The 20,945-nt window shown below is 41.6% G+C and overlaps 1 protein-coding gene and 1 non-coding gene across 2 annotated transcripts; both read left to right on the forward strand.

Annotated features, from left to right (window-relative positions):
• Positions 1 to 1,305: 1,305 nt before the first annotated feature.
• Positions 1,306 to 7,714, forward strand: LOC104434071 (probable alpha,alpha-trehalose-phosphate synthase [UDP-forming] 9). The gene is made up of 4 exons (XM_010047024.3): positions 1,306 to 1,613; positions 4,136 to 6,214; positions 6,301 to 6,574; positions 6,651 to 7,714. Exons 2-4 carry the CDS (start codon positions 4,227 to 4,229, stop codon positions 6,981 to 6,983), a joined length of 2,595 nt encoding a protein of 864 aa, XP_010045326.2. The 5' UTR covers positions 1,306 to 1,613; positions 4,136 to 4,226; the 3' UTR covers positions 6,984 to 7,714.
• A 6,972-nt stretch (positions 7,715 to 14,686) lies between these two features.
• LOC104434072 lies at positions 14,687 to 18,385 on the forward strand. The gene is made up of 7 exons (XR_005548674.1): positions 14,687 to 15,081; positions 15,247 to 15,327; positions 15,434 to 15,610; positions 16,251 to 16,421; positions 16,657 to 16,868; positions 16,949 to 17,037; positions 17,435 to 18,385. It is a non-coding gene; the product is annotated as an uncharacterized LOC104434072 (transcript).
• The last annotated feature ends 2,560 nt before the right edge of the window (positions 18,386 to 20,945 follow it).

Raw genomic sequence — 20,945 nt, forward strand, 5'->3', positions numbered from 1 at the left:
AAAAAAAAAAATAATGAAGAGAAAACTTGAAAAAGAAAAAACCTAAATTAGGTAACTTACCATCAAAAGGTTCCATCAGATGATTTCTCGATCAAAATAACATCGTCTATGTTTCATTCAAGCCGCGTAGACACTATATCAATGACATTTGCTTTTCCAGCTTTAATGTAGGCAAATTTTTAATGGTTTCATTTTGGCAAAGGTAAATATGTCTAAGAATTATAAGTTTGGGATTTTTTATTTATTTTCGGTTGGACAAAAAAAGAGTTTAGTGGGTATACTTTGAGGTTGTTGAGGATTTTTTGCCTAAAATAATATCAGGAATTAGGTTAACCACACTGCTAATTACGAAACGATAATTAATTCCCCATTTCCCCCTAATATCAGGAGTTTAGGTTAGCCACACTACTCCGACCTGATTGAGCGATGCCTCCTCTTTATTTTTTAATTAAAAGATGAAAAATAAAAATCTCAATTTTCCCGAAATCAGAAAACAGAAAACCATACGGAATCCCTTTTTACAGCTTAATTGTGATAAGAAAATTGTATCAAATATTCTCTTTATCAATAAGGTATCCGTAGACATCCCCGACGTCTGAAGGATGACAAAAGAAAAGACATCGGCCTGTTTAGAAAATTTTTAAAGTATTTATATAATACGATATATTCCGTTAAAAGTACAATAAAATTTCACCAAGGCATGAGGTTTTGGACATAACTCAAACCAGCATCACCATACAAAAAAGGAGTTTTTTCATGACTAGTAAAATTAAAGTCAGCAATGCGGTTGATTTAGTGATAAATGGGTCACTTGTCTTCCACCGCATCGAGAGTTCAATTGTCACAAACAAACTTCCGACTTATATCACATTGTTCTTTCTTTAGATCATAGCGTCGTATTGTTTAGTTAGATTATATATTATACAAAAGATTTTTATTTCTTATCGGCCAACATCTTACTAGAGGTGTTCACGATGTGCTCACTAATCTCGGCCTTTTGGATTACGGTTCCTTATAAGTTACACGTTGATATCAAGAGCCGTCGTTAGTGCCGATCGCCGATCTCCACTTTTTTATTTTTTGTTTTTATTTTTCCTGTTTCTTTCCTAAAGCACCGTCCACTTTTTTAATTAATTAATAACTAAAAAAAAAAAAAGGCGAGGCGAAGAGCTGGAGGGCATAATAGTAAATTCGCGACTAGCCGAAACAGGAACGCGATCCGAAACCGGATTAAGCCTGGGTTGAAAACTAACCGCGGTAAAGCCAAAGCCCCCTAAATAACCACCCCTCTCTCTTTCCTTCTCTCTCCATCTCAGTTTCCACGTTTCGCGACCTTTTTCGGTGCTCTCTCTCTCTCTCTCTCTCTCTCTCTTTCTATCTCTATCTCTATATCTGTGCAACGGCGCTTTACCAGCTTCAACGAACTCCCTCCGCCACGGCCACCGCCACCGCCACCGCCTCCCCCTTCTCGAAGGACGCCGTCCTCCGATCGCCGTGCCGCCCCCCGGTGAGCGCCCGCGATCGGTTCCCCGCGCCGCTCCGCCGGAGCTCCCTCCTCTTCCCCGATCGTCCTCCCGCCGCTCGGTCTCTCCGCATCGCCGGCCGTCGGCTCGGTACGCTTTCTTTGCTCGGGCGGGAGTCCGTCTCCCTACCTTTGGTTGCTCCGAAATGTTTGGGACGGCCTCCGCGCGTGCGCGCGTGCGTGTCTGCGGGCGTGCGTGTGTGATTGGTGCGTTCGTTGCTCGGCGGCGAATTCAATTCGGCGGATGATGACGCCTAGTTTCCGTCGAGTTGGTTTTCGCTCGGCGTCGCGCTTCGAGATGGGAATCGTTCTTTTTTGTTCCGAGTCGGAGGCGGAGTTTTTGGTCGGTTGTGATTCTGGCCGTCGTCGAAGACTTTCTAGCCATTTGAACGCTTGATTTCGATTTGTTCTGGTTTGGGAATTTACCGAATCTGTTTCGAGACTACTGAGAAAGAGGAATTGTGGGAAGTGCGCTGGTTCCGTGTCTGCTCTGCCGTCCGCGTATGAAAGTTTTCACTTTTTGTGGTTATTTTTGGTTATTCGTGATCTCGTGTGCACAGATTTTTTCCTTAAAATACAAAAGTTAATTTACGTTATAAGATTTTCGGCGTTCATGAACCATAATTTTAGTTGTAAGACATAGGGGGTATCGTCCTTTCGAGAAGTGTACTTTTTCGGAATGGTTGTCACCTGTGTCTCTTTTATCTCTGTTTGGAAGGCCAGTAGATTTTATTTCTGCTTCTAGTGCTAAGTATCATTTCAGAAATGTTCTGCTGTCTCTTATCTTTAATTCCAACTCCTCTATTTGTCTCTATACTCAACACAGACATACCTTTCACTGACGCGTCAATGATGTTCTAGGTTAGTGATACTTCCGAGGTTAAACTCCCTGGGAAGTCTCTTCACTTTTGAGCTTGTCTTCAGCGGTTTGGATTTCTTGCTAATACTGTGTGTTGGTTCCAAATATGAACTGTGGCTTTCCTGAAATTGATCCCATAAGATGTCATTGCTGACGGGCGATATAATTTCTCTCTGATTTTTTCCTCTTCTCGAGTTGAGGAAGGGAGAAACATCTAAATACTAGTGAGTGATTGTGAAACTATGTACCACAAATTCTTAGAGGAACTTTACGAATAATATAAATATCGTGGAAACTGTTAAGTGAACTTATTTATACAATTATAAGAGGTTTTGTGGGTTCATTGTCCATGAATCTTCCCTTTCGTGGCTTCGGCTCTTATAGGCCGTTGAATTATACTTTTGAATGCAAATGAGGCATGTATATAGTTTGGCGTTATGCTTTTACATGTCTCTTGTTACCTGAGATACTTGTCACCTGCATTTAGCATTCTCTTCCCCCCCCCAAAAAAAAAAAAAAAAAACACGCACACACACAAAAATGTGTAGACATGCTCACAGATTATGTGCATGTTTTCATGTGATAGGATGTTGTGATTCTAATCGATTGTCATTTTGTTGCAATGTAAAAAATACTCTTTTCCGTATAACTTTATAGACAGTAGTGGTATTATGAGAAATTTTCTTCTGTCGAGAAAGTTTGATGACATTGTATCGGGATGCATTCTTTTGTGGGTCCTTGTTTGGGCCAATCCCAACATAGATGCCACTATGAAATAGTTTAAATATCTTCTTCCCGAGCAGTTATCTTTTCAAAAAGTTTGTTGGATTTGCTAGGTGATCTGTTATAATCACTTTTACTCATTTCGAATAGTCGTAAATGGGGTTATGTTGACTTGATTGATCTGATGATCGATAGGATGTGAAAATGAGATGAATCTCTAATTTGGTTGGAATTTTGGTTTGTGCTTTTCTAAATAAATTAGTTACATAGACAAGAATTTTAATGAATATAATATTACAAGTTGGAAGAATGCTTTTAAGGAGATTTGCGTTAGGAGATTGATTGGAGACTGCCTTATGAGGTGTGAGATGGTAACTTTTTGACTTTCACCTTTGTGATTAGTGAGTGGTAGAATGCGTCATTCTGTTTCATTGAGTCTTTGGCAAGAGTTGATATATTGTTATTTGACTACTGGGAACAACTTAACTGTTGACTGACTCCATTGCAGAGATAAGCATATGATATACCCTTAGCACAAGTCATTAGAAACGTTATTTTAATGGAATAATTTCTACCACTGCTTCCTCTTTGTCATCAATGTGTCGTCATTATATATACACTATGTAGCTGGCCAGACATATTTGGAATGTCTGGTCCAGTGTTTATGGCCTTAATTCTAGACTTGCTAATTTTCTATTTCAATAAGCATAGTTTGGCTTATCACTTTGCTTATTCTTTTTCCTTGAGCACTTACAGGCAATTTGCTGTCTTCATGGCATTCTTCTTCCTCCTCTGTGCCTTTTGTTTCCTTTTGGGGCAGGGGGATGGCTTTTGTTCATCATGAGACGGATGTTACCAATGCTTGTGAAGATAATTAGGAGTTTCAAATAGTTGCAAGGCAAATTGTCTGTGTGATGTGGAAATTTGTTTTGTCACAATATGCTGTTTTAAGTCACTTAATTGTATTCTGGGAGAATGATAGAGGTGCTTATATGCTGGCATTTGTTTATGTGACACATTTTCTTTTGTAGGTTTTGCTCTTTGCTTCAGCACAATCGTGCATATTGTTTTCGGTTAAAGGATTTGCCTGTATGAATCATTGACGTTGATTCTCTACTTCTAATGGCATCTCGATCTTATACAAACTTCTCGGATCTGGCTAGTGGGGATCTTTTGGATATCGTTCCAACTCCTAGAGCTCTTCCAAGGGTCCTCAAGGTGCCAGGTATTATATCTGATTTGGATGGTAATGGCAGTCCTGATGGAGATTCTGATGCCACTTCATCTGGTTGCCGTGAGCGGAAAATCATAGTTGCAAATATGCTGCCTTTGCATGCTAAAAGGGATATGGAAACAGGGAAGTGGAGTTTCAGTCTAGATAAGGATTCAATATTACCACAGCTAAAGGATGGTTTCTCGTCTGAAACTGAGATGCTTTATGTGGGTTCTCTCAAGGTTGAAATAGACGTAACTGAGCAGGAAGAAGTTGCTCAGAAATTGTTGGGGGAGTTCAATTGTGTTCCAACTTTTCTACCTCAAGAACTTCAGAAAAGGTTTTATCTTGGATTCTGCAAACAACAGTTATGGCCCCTTTTCCATTACATGCTTCCCATGTGTCCAGACCATGGGGAGCGTTTTGACCGTTCACTTTGGCAAGCATATGTATCTGCAAACAAAATTTTTGCAGACAAGGTTATGGAAATCATAAGTCCTGATGATGACTATGTTTGGGTTCATGATTATCATCTTATGATCCTACCCACATTTCTAAGAAAGCGATTTCATCGAGTCAAACTCGGATTCTTCCTCCACAGTCCTTTTCCTTCATCAGAAATATACAGAACCTTGCCTGTCCGGGATGAGATTTTGAGGGGATTGCTGAACTGTGACCTTATAGGTTTCCATACATTTGATTACGCGCGCCATTTCCTTTCGTGCTGTGGTAGAATGCTGGGCCTGGATTATGAATCTAAGCGAGGGTATATTGGACTGGAGTATTTTGGTCGGACAGTGTATATCAAAATTTTGCCTGTAGGTGTTCACATGGGCCGGCTTGAATCTGTCCTTAATCTTCCTGCTACATCCACCAAAGTCAAGGAAATTCAAGAACAGTTCAAGGGGATGAAAGTGATTCTTGGTGTTGATGACATGGATATCTTTAAAGGCATCAGTCTAAAACTACTAGCTTTGGAGCAACTCTTGCAGCAGCGTCTGCAATTACATGGCAAAATAGTCCTGGTTCAAATTGTGAATCCAGCCAGAGGTTCAGGCAAAGATGTCGAAGAAGCAAAAAAGGAGACATATTTAACTGCCAAGAGGATTAATGAAGCTTATGGTGCTGCGGGTTATGAGCCTGTGGTTTTAGTCGACCGTCCCGTTCCACGTTACGAGAAGAGTGCCTATTATGCAGTAGCAGAATGCTGCATCGTGAATGCCGTGAGAGATGGGATGAATTTAGTTCCTTACAAGTATATTGTCTGCAGGCAGGGAACTCCAAGCATGGATGAAGCACTGGGCATAACGAAGGATGCTCCCCGCACGAGCATGCTTGTTGTTTCCGAGTTCATTGGTTGCTCGCCTTCTCTTAGTGGAGCAATTAGGGTCAACCCTTGGGACGTTGATGCTGTGGCTGATGCTTTAAGTTCAGCGATAAACATGAGCAGTTCTGAGAAGCAATTAAGACACGAGAAACATTACAAATATGTCAGTACTCATGATGTGGCATATTGGGCACGCAGCTTCACACAGGATCTGGAGAGAGCATGCCGAGATCATTACAAGAAGCGGTGCTGGGCATTTGGTCTAGGATTGGGATTCAGAGTTCTCTCTCTTTCTCCCAGCTTTAGGAGGTTATTAACTGATCACGCAGTCTCTTCTTATAGGAAGACAAAGAGAAGAGCTATATTTCTGGATTATGACGGCACTGTTGTTCCTGAAACTTCTATCAGTAAAATGCCAGGGCCTGAAGTCCTTTCTGTTTTGAACGCTCTCTGTAATGATCCAATGAACACTGTATTTATTATCAGTGGGCGCGGGAGAAAATCATTAAGTGAGTGGCTTTCTTCTTGCAAGAAGCTTGGAATAGCCGCTGAGCATGGGTATTTTATAAGGTATGCGGAAAACAGAATCTCATGTATTTCTTGTTATAAATATAGTTTCCCCATCATTTAGGGTTTTGGCTCCTCTTCTCCTGCAGGTGGAACAGTGCAGCCGAGTGGGAAACCAGTTCATTGTCTGCTGATCTTGATTGGAAGAATACCGTGGAACCTATAATGAATTCATACACAGAGGCAACTGATGGCTCAAGCATAGAGTACAAGGAGAGCGCTTTGGTGTGGCACCATCAGGATGCAGACCCTGATTTTGGATCATGCCAAGCCAAGGAATTGTTGGCTCATCTAGAGAGTGTGCTCGCAAATGAACCTGCAGTTGTTAAGAGGGGACAGCAAATTGTGGAGGTCAAACCTCAGGTAAATTTGATTTGCTCTCTCTCTCTCTCTCTCTCTCTCTCTCTCTCTCTCTCTCTCTAAATTGCTATATTTGCAGGGAGTAAGCAAAGGATTGGTTGCAGAGAAGGTTTTGATGACAATGGTTAATGGCGGCGAGCCACCGGACTTTGTAATGTGCATTGGTGATGATAGATCTGATGAGGATATGTTTGAGAGCATATCGAGCTTCGTCTCTGGACCTTCTTTTTCTGTGACTCCTGAAATTTTCGCCTGCACGGTGGGGCAGAAGCCAAGCAAGGCAAAATATTATCTTAATTATGTTAGCGGCGTTCTGAGATTGCTTCAAGGCCTCGCTGGTGCTTCATGTCCAAAAGCTAGATGTGTCCCACCACAATCACAAGTTTCTTTTGAAAGTTTTTGTTTGAGTTGAATCAGAATGGTGGAGTGTGATGCCGTTCTCTTTTGCTGCTGTCATTGCTCTGCTCGAAAGGATTGGCATCCGGGAATTGTGGAAGGTTGCCTTTTGGATGTTGCGCAAGTCAAATAGGCAAATAAGGAGACTCCTGTTTTACATTGGCTTGTCTGCTAGGAGCAAGCAGCGAAGGCGAATGCGTGGAAGGAGGGCAAAGATGACACTTTCTGTCCTTGTAAATCTTGACAAGAGTTTTTATATTTTAGGTGGTGCCATATCATAGGTGTCCATAGTGCTTAATTTTCCTAACGAGTGGCACCATCGATTTGTACAGGTGAAACAATTCAAATTCCATACGAACGACGTGTTATCTCAAGCAATTTGTTTCCTCATAACAGTCTAGCAAAGTGGAGCACTGAGCTCTGAGAGAAATGGTTCATGTTTATGACTGAACGTGCAGTTACATCAACTATATAAGCCTTTGAAGTACTGAGCAGGAGCGTTATGATTTTGGCGAAGACTTGTCCCAGTTGCACTTTCCTGCTTGACAAGCCTATCGACCGAGTTTCTGCACGAGGTTGTCTTCAGGGCTAGTCATTCAAACCAGAGATTGCGACCGGAGATCCATCTTGTTTAAACTGTATGACAGAAATGTCACGTAATTCCCCGCTCTTTGGGGATGTCCCCAACGTCGAGGAACATATGCTAGGTGGATGTGTGAATTGTTCAGATCACTGACTGGTAGAAAATCTCTCTCTCTCTCTCTCTCTCTCTCTCTCTGTGTCTCTCTGTGCACGAGCATGTGGAATTTTGTTTCTTTCGAGATTTAAAGATCAATGCCTGGTGTGAAACTTGACTGGCTGGTGGATTGATTCCACAAAGAAGAGAAAGTGAGACTGCGGAAAGTCGAGCTTAAAGAAAGGGTACCTTGAATGAAGAATTAAAGAACGAGGTGACGATTAAAGAAGCTTGCCATTACACAACTTTTTGCCCTACGGATGATGAAAACAGCTTTGGGACCATACCAGACAGCCAAGAATCCTTCAAAGGGTTTTAGTGAACTTGTGGAAGAATGAGCAAGGATCGATCCCCCTACGTCTGATGCATACATACATTATACTAAATTCCACTTTCTTTGTGGGGCCAAAACTAAGGAACGAGCCCATTTCTGGGCAGTTTACACATCTCTAATGCTTACTAATGACTAATGAGTGATGGAGAAAGCAAGAAAGAAATGGATGGAGAAAAAGAAAAGAGATGAAAAGCAGGTAAATTGGTCACTTAGGGTGCAACGACGATTGGATGCAACTGTGCCTCAATTTGTTTGATGGAAAATGACTTTTAGGAGAAAAAGCTGGAAGTTATTTTCAATAAAAATAATTTGATTTCTTCGTATTTGGTTGCCTTGTGTAAATAAGGTAAATGTCATTTCCCAATATTGATCATCAAAACACCGAAACACCTTTTTTTTGGAAGAGAGTTGGAATAAGCCTTGGGGAGTATGGTCTAGGTGCCAAGGTCTAGAGCCCAAACCGCGAGGACATAGGCCCTGATGTTGGATCTTGAGACACAAATAGGGAGTAATCACCATACGAACCTTGATCAATGTATAACTCCTAAAATATTAAAAGAAGGGGAAATGACATTAAAAGTACTGTAACCAACTTTTCGAAGGACCACTTGAGTGTCACTTTTATATAAAAACTATCACTTAGGTGATATTGTCGACTTTAGTGACTGGAAAATTCAATATGGTACTCACCAGTAAAAAGCCATGTCGTATTTAAATTCCATGTTGAGCTTAATTTTTTATCCACGTTGGACCTCATTTTCTTTTCTTTTTCAAACTTCTTGAAGATTGAAATAGAAGAAGAACAAGTTGGCGACGACGAGGTGCTGATGAAGATGAGGAAGGCAATGAAGACCTGGACACAGAGGCTAATGACATTACTAGTGTCTTTTTCCCGCTAAGGAAGGGTGGCGGTCACTACATTCCCTAACCGGTACATAGAAATCCCAATATTGATGCTCCAAATGAGAAGGTCTATAGAGTGATGTTTCGCAATTTGTACCTAAAAGGTGCTTAGGTTATGTTACTTGGGTATGGTCCCTTTGTATGATTATACTATGATTGTGGGTGCAACACAGACTAAATGAGACCGTGTATCAACTGCGTTTGTGGATTCATGGGTACCGACCTGTGAAACTTATTTCCGTCGCAACCCATATCTGAGGCCTTGCGACCTCCGATTCAAGACTAATGCATGAAATCTCGCCCCTGGCAAGGAGGCAGAGGATGTTCGAGGATGGCGAAGGGGGTGACAAGGGAGTGATGGCGGTGACTTCGCGCTATGACATGGGTCATAGTAGGCATAGAGAGAGAGAGAGAGGCAACAAAGTGACAGGCGACCGCGGTCGGCTGTCGAGGCAAGCGGGCATGGCAGCAGAGGGGCTGACGAGAGAGAAAGGAGTTGAAATCTGGGTTTAGGCTCTTTGGTTGCAATGCTAGGGTAGGATCTCTATGGTCCATTAATTTGCGAGGAACGCCACGCCACATTAGTTAAGACCAGGCATTTACGCTACAGTCAAAGCTTGGCTCTATGTCATTCGCAGAAGATCCCAACCCAAGTTCGAGACCAAAGCCAGCTAGCTTTGCAAGATGGGAGCATGTGTACCGCCATCTTTGTCCCCTCCCAACTCCTCCATGATTAATTTACGGTGTCTTTATCCTCCGCTAGATCTTGCGGATGCTTGCTGCCGCTACTAATCTATGGCAAAATGGTATAGAGCATTAGGACATGATTTGGAATGCCGTACGTAACAACTCACCCCGATTAAGCATGTGTGCACTTCTTCCTCCCTTGGAGAATTCCAGTTTTTTCCTTGTTTAAGTCCCCTACCGGATCAGCAAAAGCTTGAATCGATGCGTGAGGATCGGTTCTAGCCCCTAGTTTTTTGATGTTCAAGACGGTTAAGTACGACTTTTGATCCCCCCCCAATTCTTAGGCAATGTGCAATTGCCTCCTTCAATTGTTTTGTTTGCAAAAACCCAAAAAGCCATTGAATTGTTTGATAGAAGAAGAAAGACGTGAAGTCTAGGATGGAGTAGTTTGCCTCAAAATGAAAGTCAAATTAGTCAAAGGGCCACATGGTCTCGTCTTTTGTCCAGTATTCATTTAAAGGTCATGTTAGACTCACAAATAAGAAGAAATTGGATTATACCTCACTTGCCAAATTAGCAATAAATCACTTCATTCATTGATTGATGAGGAAAAACATTCCATATAAGGGGTCTATAGTATTCTCATTTTCTCGTTAAGGAATTGAAATGGATATATATATTTTTTTAAATAATAGCTTGAAGTATCATTATTTGAGAAATAAGGATTTAAAATGGTTATATGATTATTTCAAATAAGAGTTTAATATCGCCGGCTCACCGGCTGGCAAAATACTCTGGCATGTGAGGTCGGCGGGAAGCGAAACTGGCGGACGAGGCGAGGGGGCATGGTGGCAGAGTGGCGGAAAAAGGAGAAAGGAGCTTGAAATCTGGGTTTTGGCTCCTGGGTTGCAATCCTCTAAATCTGAGAAAGGGCCAAGGTCTCCGCGGTCCATTGAATTCCCGAAGGAACACGCCACGCCATATCAGTTTAGACCAGGCATTTATGCTAACAGTGTACAGTCAAAGCTTGGATCTATGTCATCATTCGGAGAAGATCCCAACCCAAGTTCGAGACCGAAGCCAGCTAGCTTTGCAAGATGGGAGCATGCGCGTCGCCATCGTTGTCCCCCTCCCCCCACGGGGATTAATTTTATGGGTTGTCTTTATCCCTTGCTAGATCTTGCGGGTGCTTGCTTGCTTGCTTGCTGCTTTCGCTACTATTCTAATGCAAAAGGTTATAGACACGAGAGCATTTGGACATGATGGAATGCCGTACCAAACAGCTCACCCCGATTGAGCATGTGTGCTCTTATTCTTCCCTTGGAGAATTCTTGTTTTTTCTCCTTTGTTTAAATCGCCTACCGCATCAACTAAGCTCGAACCGATGCGCGAGGATCGGGTCTACCCACTAGTCTTCTGATGCTCAAGACGGGTAAGTAGACTTTCTGATCCCCTAATTCTTATTCATTGTGCAATTGCTTTCCTCGATTTCTGTTGTTTCTTGCATGTAATAATGACGTAGGCAGTCCTCCAACTCGGGTTGATCCTTCTTCTGAGGTTGCCGTCCTCGCGATGAGTAGGCGGGGGCGAGGGTCCTCACTTCGTGGCTGCGGCGACCCTCCTACCATCAGGCTAGGGTCGCCCGGCTCTCGCGACCGCCATGCGAGGACCAGTGCCGGGCAAGGATAAGTAGGCTCTTCTGCGGCCGACAGAGGGGGCGACACTTTTCTTGTTGCTCTCTTGCGATCCTCTTTCACTTTTTTCTTTTTAAAAATTTTCAAACAGTGTCAATTTTTGTTAAATGACACTGTTATGGAGTTTAACAGGTTTTTGACACCGTGATAACCATGTGTACTAGGTCAATAAGTCAATTATTAGACACTCTGTGAAGCATAGGTCGACCTAACAAGAATATTGAAGCGTTCGCCACCTCACCTCAAGCATGAAAGATCGTTATACCTCACTACTCGATGATAGTCACTTTTAAAGAGGTAACATTAAGTCTACCTTCCCCCGTGATCCCCCTAAGTTTTTAGGCAAATATTTTTTTCCCCACTTAAGAAAGAATAACTCCTATCGCTTTACTCCTATAGTTTAGATGATCCCTTTTAAGGATATACTCAAGAAGTTCCAACAATAAAAAAAATAGTTTGCTAGTGGGAAAAAAAAATAGGAAGAGTTGATGGAAGGATAATTTTGAAAGACAACAATAATTTTTAGGGATAAGTGCAATAGAAGTTTTAAAACTTGTTACGAAGATATAATTGAATCCTAAAACTTGCAAAAAGTGCAATTAAGTCTTAAAACTTATCAAATTGTTTCAATTAAGTCTTAAAATTAACACCGTTAAACTTACTAACGGAAAATGCTGATATGGCATTTTAAATTATTTTTATTTTTCATGTGGCTTTTTAAAATGATTTTTATTCAAAATTAGATTTAAAAACTAAAAAGAAAAGCTAAAATTTATTTTAAAAATTGTCTAAAAAAAAAAAAAGATAAAATGGCAACTCCTCCGCTGTCGCCCATTGCCGAAGGGGGCCGGTGACCGTCGCGAACCCTAGGTGAGGGCACCCGGATCTGGGCACGCCGGCCCTCACGAGGGGCCGGCCGGCCGTCGCCCTGCCCTCACGGGGCGGTGTCCAGATCTAGACACCCTCGACCGTGCTAAGGGAGGGTCGCCGACCCTCACCTTGGGACGGCGAGCCTCGCCCGGTCGGCGAAGAATCGACGACTTTCGCCCAATGCGGGCGACCGTCGCCGGCCCATCTTCGCAATGGGTGGCGGTGGAGGAGTTGCCATTTTTTTTAACAGTTTTTAAAATAAATTTTAGCTTTTCCTTTTTAGTTTTTAAAGCTAATTTTGAATAAAAAAAGATTTTAAAAAGCCACGTGGAAAAGAAAAAAAATATTTAAAATGTCACATCCGCATCGCCACGTTAGTATTTTCCGTCGGTAAGTTTGATGGTATTAATTTTAGGATTCAATTGAATAAATTTGACAAGTTTTTGAAAATTTTATGACTCAATTGCATTTTTTAATAAATTTTATGACTTTTATTATACTTATCTCTAATTTTTAAGATTAAAATAACTCAAGAAAAGTTTTCGGAATATGTAACGGTCGGCACAAATTTTAAGACTTTTGCTATCATTGTCTCTGAGTTGCGTTGTATAACTCTCGTCCTTGAATTGTACCATTGGGTCCTAATGTCGTTTCACGTTAGCATATCTCTCAACTTTGTCACTAGCATGAGTGATGTGACAAAAATTACCGGATGATCTTTGATGCGACGTTAATGTGGCCAGTCACATGAGCACACACCATCCAAAAAGTAAAAGCAAGAGAAGTAAAAATCGAGCAAGGTGATTGATCGACCATGGCACTGTGATCATAAGGTGGTTAGTCGATGCGGCATTCTTAAGGGTCGATGGATGCCAACAAATAGCGTCAGCGACGAGCATCGTAATTGCCAGCTAACCTTTAATAAGGACAATCCCTCGCCCTTTCACCAAGGGTGGAGAGATAACAATTGCGAAGCCTAGCCTCTCCTTGTTGTCTGCCTTTTTCTCTTTTTGCCTTTCTTCTGTCTCTCTCTTTTTTTATCTAAAAATCTTTTTCATATTGATGTGACTTGCCTTATCAACAGTCCAATTCCACCAAATCAATAATGTGACGTCACAAACTAATCTAATCACTGACGATAATAGTAAAAGAATTTCAATTGAGTAAATCAATGAGATAATACAACTAAATTGCAACGAAAAACCTTGAGAACCAAATCATATGATAGGAATTAGATAATGAAGAAGTATTACATAACCCTAGGAGTTAGTATGATGCCCTGAGGGGGCCAATGCTCCAATCCCAATTATTATCCATCATCATCATATCCATTATGTAGTAATTTCCAATACAAAATGATGGGATGTTACAAAATTTTAAAATGTTTCCGATCATATCGCGGATATATATTGCATTTTAATTTGAGAAATTATGGACGCACCATGGACTGATGTCATGTCCTCGGCATTATTGCTAGTCAAAAAATTATCTCAAAAGAATAAAACGTCTTTCCACGTAAAAAAGCAGCGCACGATGCGAGATCGTAACGGGAGCGGGTGGCTTGACCGCCCGGTGGAACGACCAACAGCTACAGGATAAAAGATTCAATGCTTCAAAGATGGTTGAGACTACGTACCGTACAATTCTCTAATCTAAAGCAAAAACATTCCAACCAAATATTAATAATAGCATTCACAACTTTGAAGTGCAGTTAAATATTTATGCGGATAATTTACCAAGAAAATATTTATGCAGCTAGAGGAAATCATTTGAAATTTTTATTAGATCCACCACATATGTAAAAAAAAAAAATTACATACACAAAATTAATGATTGGCATGTAGGAAACAAGAACATAACAAAATAAAACACCCAATTCCCTTAAACAGCATCAATTCTAACTTGAGTACTAATTTTGCTTCACACACCTTTTGTTTCGTCTTGTAAAAAGTAGCTAACTTTAGCTCGGGCTCTAATTCTTATTTAATTTTTTTTGGGTCTCATAAAAAAGCATAAAAATTTTAGCTCGGATTCCAAATTGTGCCCAGACTTATTCCATCTCATGAAAAAAACATATACTTTAGTCGGTATGTGAGTCCAACGCTCTTCAAATTCCCGTCAAATTTTCGCTAAGCACACATCCAATCTCCAACAGAAACCCTAACCAAGCCAAGTTCGACCGATCGAAAGTCGATGCTTTCTTACTAGACGAATGGGGAAAGAAGAGAGTTTTGGGTCAGATTCAGGACCCGACCTACATTCGATATTTTCCTCTTTTACGAGTTGATGGTTTTTTAACGGATTAGGCCGAAAACGATGGCGGGCTCGTGGCCAAAAAAAAAGAAAAAAAAAAAGGGGGTTCAAAATAGGGCAAAATAGAGGGGTAGGTCGGTTGGTTGTTGAATTAAATAATAAAGCAGCTTATAGCTCTAAATAATTAACACGATTTTAAGACATAATCTGGAGCATATGATTCTCTGCGACGCGAGCTGCGTCCCCACTCGCCTTTCTCCTCTCCCCTTTGTCTCTTTCGTTTCTTTCCATCACCACCATCACTTTCTCTCTCTACTCTCTCTCTACTTTCTCTCACTTCACTCCACACTCTCAAAAGCAGCGTCACTGCTCTCCGCCCTCCCCCGTCAGAGAAGAACCAGGTCGGGTCTCCTTTCCCGTCGCCTTTCCGGGTTCAGCTTTCGGTGGAGAGAGGAGGAGTGGGGGGGGCCGGTTTCCGGCGGCAATGCTGCGAACTCCGGCTGGAATCCGCCGCTCCTGAGCTGCTCCGGTGTGCCGTCGCGTCCGTCCATCATGGCGAAGAATCTGGTGGTGCTGAGCCTCGCGCTCCTGCTGCTCTTCGGCGCGGCTTCCGCAGCCCCGGCCTCCTCGCCCGCGAGTGAGTTTTTCTTCCAGCCGGAGCGGCATTTGGGTTGCCTTTCTTTTTTTTTTTAGCTCGGAGCGGGTTGATCGGCTCGATCTGCTCCGGTTCCGAGGTGGGTTTTGCTTCTTTCTGCGAATGCGGTCGTGGGTAAGTCGTGGGTTCGTGTGTGGTTTTGTGCAGAGATTGTTCATGGGATCTTCTCGAACGTTGCGGCTTGGCTGATGAAGTGGCTGTCGTCGGTGAGAGCTAACACCAAGACAGGTGCCGGATCTTGAACTTCGCTTGCGCTGTGCTCGTCGTTTCTTCGTTTTCTCTGAGATTTCGCTAGTGGTTTGTGAAGAGCTTGAGTGTACTGTGCACTGTGCAGCCATTTCTGGGCGTCCGATGATGAAGTTTGAGAGCGGATACACGGTGGAGACGGTGTTCGATGGGAGCAAGCTCGGCATTGAGCCTCACTCTGTAGAAGTGTTGCCCAGTGGCGAGCTGCTTATTCTGGACTCTGCTAACAGCAACCTCTACAGAATGTCGTCATCTCTCTCGTTATGTGAGTGAAACTCATCTCACTAGGTTGCGTTTTTAGTCTCTCGTTGCGTAGATACTTCAGATTCTGCTTTGCCTGTCACTGATGAGTCATCTCTGTAAGTAGCTGTCACTCAGGGTGCGACGCGCATTACTCAAGCTGTTGATTGATTTGATTCATTTGGGTTACTGTCGATGCTCTCGGGTTACTTGTCTGCCTACATTAAAATAGTTCAATGCGACGAGGAAGCGCATCTAGTCTCTCTTCCTTTGCTAAATGGTCTTTCATGTTGCGTAGCAAGCTGGTTGCTTTTGTTTTCTTGGAAAACCAGTTGTCTCGTCTGGTAAAAGTTCTCGAATTGAATTTACATGATGGGAATGAACTTTGGTGCAACTATCTCCATCATTCTAAAGATGGAAGACTGATTATAATCTCACAAACCCATCTGCTCAAAACTTTATTTTGGGTAAGGCAAGGACTGATGCACATCCCAATTTATTTCAGGCTGTCTGCCTTTGAATTGTTGCTAAATTTTCCCCCATGCACTCTTTTTAACGTCTGTTTTTGCCCATAAGCTGCCTTTTCACAGGAGCTGTAACTTTTTTGATGCTTTTAGTGTTTTGTAATGGTTTAACCATACAATCATTTGGGAAAAAAAATGCAGACAGCAGACCAAAATTGGTTGCGGGTTCACCTGATGGACATGCTGGGCATGTAGATGGAAGGCCCAGAGACGTTAAGATGAACCACCCAAAAGGCCTTACTGTAGATGACAAAGGGAACATTTACATTGCAGACACCATGAATATGGCCATCAGAAAAATCAGTGATTCAGGCAAGTGTGATTTGCATTACTTTTGGAGTACCTGCAAACGAAAGTTTATGTTCATGCCTTGCTTTTTTTCTTCCTCTGGCAGTTGTAAGCCTGAGTGAATATGCGACTAAATTATCTTCAAAGTTGGACCTCTTCCGTGTCTATATAATTCCTAGCTATGCTGAATCTTCTTTTTATACTCTTGAACCTGTCTTTAATTGTGTAGTGCATTTTTTGTCTAATTTCATTTGTACAGGGGTTACAACAATTGCAGGGGGAAATGGGGGAAGGGAGGCGGCCATGTTGATGGCCCAAGTGAGGATGCTAAGTTCTCTGATGATTTTGATGTTGTCTACATTGGAAGCAGTTGCTCCCTACTTGTCATAGACAGAGGAAATCGTGCTATCAGGGAAATTCATCTCCATTTTGATGACTGTGCTTATCAATATGGAAGTGGTTTTCCTCTCGGTAAATGAATCACTTCACATTCAAGCGTATGGTTACACTTCACTGAGTAGGTGCTGATGTAGTGTCTTAAAACATTACAGGGTTTGCGGTACTTCTTGGAGCAGGTTTCTTCGGTTACATGCTGGCTTTGCTTCAATATAGAGTGAGCACGATTGTGTCATCCCAAAATGTGAGTATTAGCTACATTCTTCTATACCTTTGAATATTTTTGGGGGAAAAGGAGAGGATCCATTCCCTATGATGCAATTTTATACAGGACATGATGCTTCTATCATTTCGCCAGACTCATCTTAATGTTGGTGTGATAAGGATTTCTAGGGAGAGAGCTCCCTGCATTAATTTATTGACTAGTAATTGGCCGGCAGCATATCTCATATTGATAGGCTAAAATAGGTTCATGTGTGAGTATGATCTCCCATGCCTAGCAAATGCCACAATTTTTAAGCCGGGTTAATTCTCAGTTGTCTGACTTCTTGATCATGTGGGTGCAGAAGGTTTAGCCCCAGTGCTTCTTGAGAAATCTGATGTGGTATGCATGTTTCATGTTTTGTCTTATGCCTTCGCAGGATCACTCTGAACTGAAAGACAGTCCACCCAATCCATATGAGAAGCCTTTGAAATCATTTAGGCAACCTCTAATCTCAGGTGAATATGAACAGGAGAAGCAAGAAGAAGGGTTCTTTGGATCCCTATTTAAGCTCCTTTCGAGCACTAAATCATCTGCTCTGGACATACTGGGAGGAGTTTTCCCTAGCCTGCGCAAGAAGTCAATTAGCTATCAGCCTCTGCACGAGCAGCAGTACTATCAACCGCAAAAGCATCCAAATGCTTGGCCGGTGCAGGAGAGTTTCATGATACCAGATGGAGATGAGCCACCTTCAATCGACACTAGAGATCCAACTCCGAAGAAAACATATCCTTTCATGTCCAAAGACGCGGAAAAGATGCATCATCTGAGACAGAGTCGACCTTTCTACAACGGATGGGATGGAGATCTCGGTCGCCATCCACAGAAACAGCAGCATCATCACCGCTATCATTCATCCATCCCTCATACGTACTACGAGCAGAGCCTCGAGAAAACTAACGAGATAGTCTTCGGGGCAGTTCAAGAACAGGAGGCAAAGCGTGAAGCAACGGTAGTAAGGCCGGTCGATTATGGAAACCCAATTTATGATCATCACAACATCCGCTCTCGAATGAATGCAATGGCCTATCGAGGTTATTAAATAAGGAAGAAAGGGAGCGGGCATCTTCGAATCATGGTCTGGTCTTCTCACCTCTATATTGGCCTCCGGAAGTTTTGCCTGAAGGAGGTATTGGGATTGATCATAGCTAAATAGGAGAAAAAAGAGTGGGGCACTGGATTTTCGGAGGCGAAGCGCGTCGATTAGGTTCAGTCAAAATGTGTGTAAGCCAGTGTAAGGGTAATAGCACTATGATGAAATCTATATGTCGTGCATTTGTCCTGGTGGATGTCCTTTTCTTCTCAGTTATAACGTGGCCGCTATTCTATAGACTAGAACTACCAAACATCTTAGCAACGACAGTGCATGGATCTGGGGCTCTCTTTCCATGTGCGCTCTCTCCCTTCCAGACAAGATTGCGACTAACGTCGTTTTACATGACCTGTCGCAGTCTCAGCTCGTGTCCTTAAGCATTCTCTATGGTCCAAACAGGAAATCCTCCTGAGGATTCGGGTCATATTTGATGTCGGAATCCATCAACGTCTGTAGAGAGGCCCGTATCGAAGCTCCTGACTAGCTGCACTGCCTGCGAACCAGGCAAGTACGGCGTCGTCCTTATTGAAAATAAAAACTTAGAAGAGCGATAACATAATTGCCTCTTAACTTGAATTGGTCCGGTGAACATGAGGACTGCTCGAAACAGAGGTTTTTCACGCATTCGTCCTCCTGACCACCTTCCCACTGTCGTGCTTCTGCCATGTCGGGTCAGATTCGATCCCATGGCGCATAGGAAAGTCGCAGCATTGTAAAATGGAACCATGACAGGTGGGGAGACAGTTCGGCTGATCGTTTGATCTCGGCCCCAGCTGGGAAGACATTTTTCGAGGAAGAAATGAGGTGGGCATTCGCGGAATATGGTCCGAGCCATTGACATTTGGATGATTACATACAGGAACCCGGGAATGAAATGAAACCACAATAGGGATGATGAGTCAGTCCCCTCTCATTCATTTCCTCCTGACCAGACAAGAACTTCCGACCCAAACGGCTGTCTGGTTTTTGCCCATTCTTCGTCTGTCCCTGCGGATCTGGCAATGTTTGCTATCATCCTATCATCAAATCTTCCAGGAACCACCAGGTTTAAAGACAGGCCTGATGGCATCCGCATTTTCTGCCCCGGAGGAGTTTGTCCGATGTATTTCTTTTTTCGGTTTTTAAGACCAAAGACTTCGTGGATGCATAGGAAATTATTTGGACGAATAATTTACGATTTTAACCAAAATTAGGGCTGTGGTACCCAAAAAGGGGTCGTGGAATGCTAATTCATCTCAGAACCGAACCGAACTTCCGGACTATAAATTTCCGAGTCGCTGTTTAACCAGGCTTTTAACGTGCACATTAAGCTTAAGCTAGTGTTTGATTTATGGTAGGGCTGTGTAGGATAGAACTATCATTTTGATAGCGTGAAATGAGTAAAAATAGATAATATCATAAATTTGTATCTTGTTATTAAATGAGGTCTATCTATGACTTTCTTTTGTTGACTATTAAATAACCCCGATTCAAAAATGTGTCTAGATGAGTAGTATTTAGTGGTTTTGAATATATGAAAGAGTTCTAAAATGCGAGGTTTGAATGAGAATCCACAAGTACATTTGTTCTTTCATGCTCATTGAACATGGTGTTATTCTGCAGAACCTTTTCCTAATTTATATGACAATATCATAGATTTGTATCTTGTTAATAAATAAGGTCTATCTATCACTTTCTTTTATTGACTATTAAAATAAATTAATAAACCCCGATTCAAAAATGTGTGTTGAATGAGTCGAGTTTGTCGGTTTTGAATAAATGAAAGAGCTCAAAGAGGCGAGGTTTGAATGAGAACAATAATTACATTGTTCTTTCATACTCACTGAACTTCGTGTATTCTTCATAATCTTTTTCTCAACTTAAAAATCCACAGGTATACCTCCCTTTTACTATCGACGTTTATAATTTTTTTGTAAAAGTATGGGAACAATCAGTGACTAAAAGAAATAAAAGAAAAACTTAAAAAGACGCATTAATAATATTGGATCTCAAAGATGACATTTATTTAATCGACAGAAAAACATACAAATACCCCTGCTAGTTCTCTATATAAATGCGTACTCTTCACAAATTCATTATTTTTCTATGTCAATTGTCTAGCATCTAAAAAAAATGAAAAAAATTACCTAAAAAGTCATAAATCTGTTGAAATTATAACAATTTAATAATAAACCCTTTTTTTTAACGCCAAATGAGTCCTAAACCAACCAGTGCTGACCTGAACATTTGTTGTCCTATGCGGTGTCACTAAGATCTTGACATGGATAAATTTTTAATGATAATTTAACATTTTATTTCGAATTTTATATTCTTTTTTTCATTCCTTCTTTCTCTAGCTTGTTCTTGATTTGGCGATCGACCAAAGTAGGCCGGCAAGATCAAGCCTCACTAGGGGTTGGGCGAGGCATGCCCTCATTGTTATTGGCAAGGGTGAGCCTCGCCAACGATGGGTGAAGCTTGCCCAAGGCCAACAATGTTGTCCTTGCTAGCCCTCACCTCTAGTTAGTCGCCAGTTGGAGGAAGAAGGAACGGAAGGGGAAAAAAAGAAAGATAAAGAGAAAAAAATGTTTTATAAAATATTAAAAACTTGTCTATGTCATGTCTTCTTGATATCACGTAAGATAGTTGTCATTTATATCAATACCAACTAATTAAAATTGGTTGAATTAACTGAATTGGTATAAATATAAAAGTTTATGACTCATTTGGCAAAAAAAAAAAATTGAATTGAATTGGTACAATTACAATCAGTTTATAATTTTTTTGATAATTTTCCCAAAAAATATTATGTAATGAA

This window comes from Eucalyptus grandis, chromosome 2, assembly GCF_016545825.1.
Source record: "Eucalyptus grandis isolate ANBG69807.140 chromosome 2, ASM1654582v1, whole genome shotgun sequence".
In the NCBI taxonomy this organism is placed as follows: Eukaryota; Viridiplantae; Streptophyta; class Magnoliopsida; order Myrtales; family Myrtaceae; genus Eucalyptus; species Eucalyptus grandis.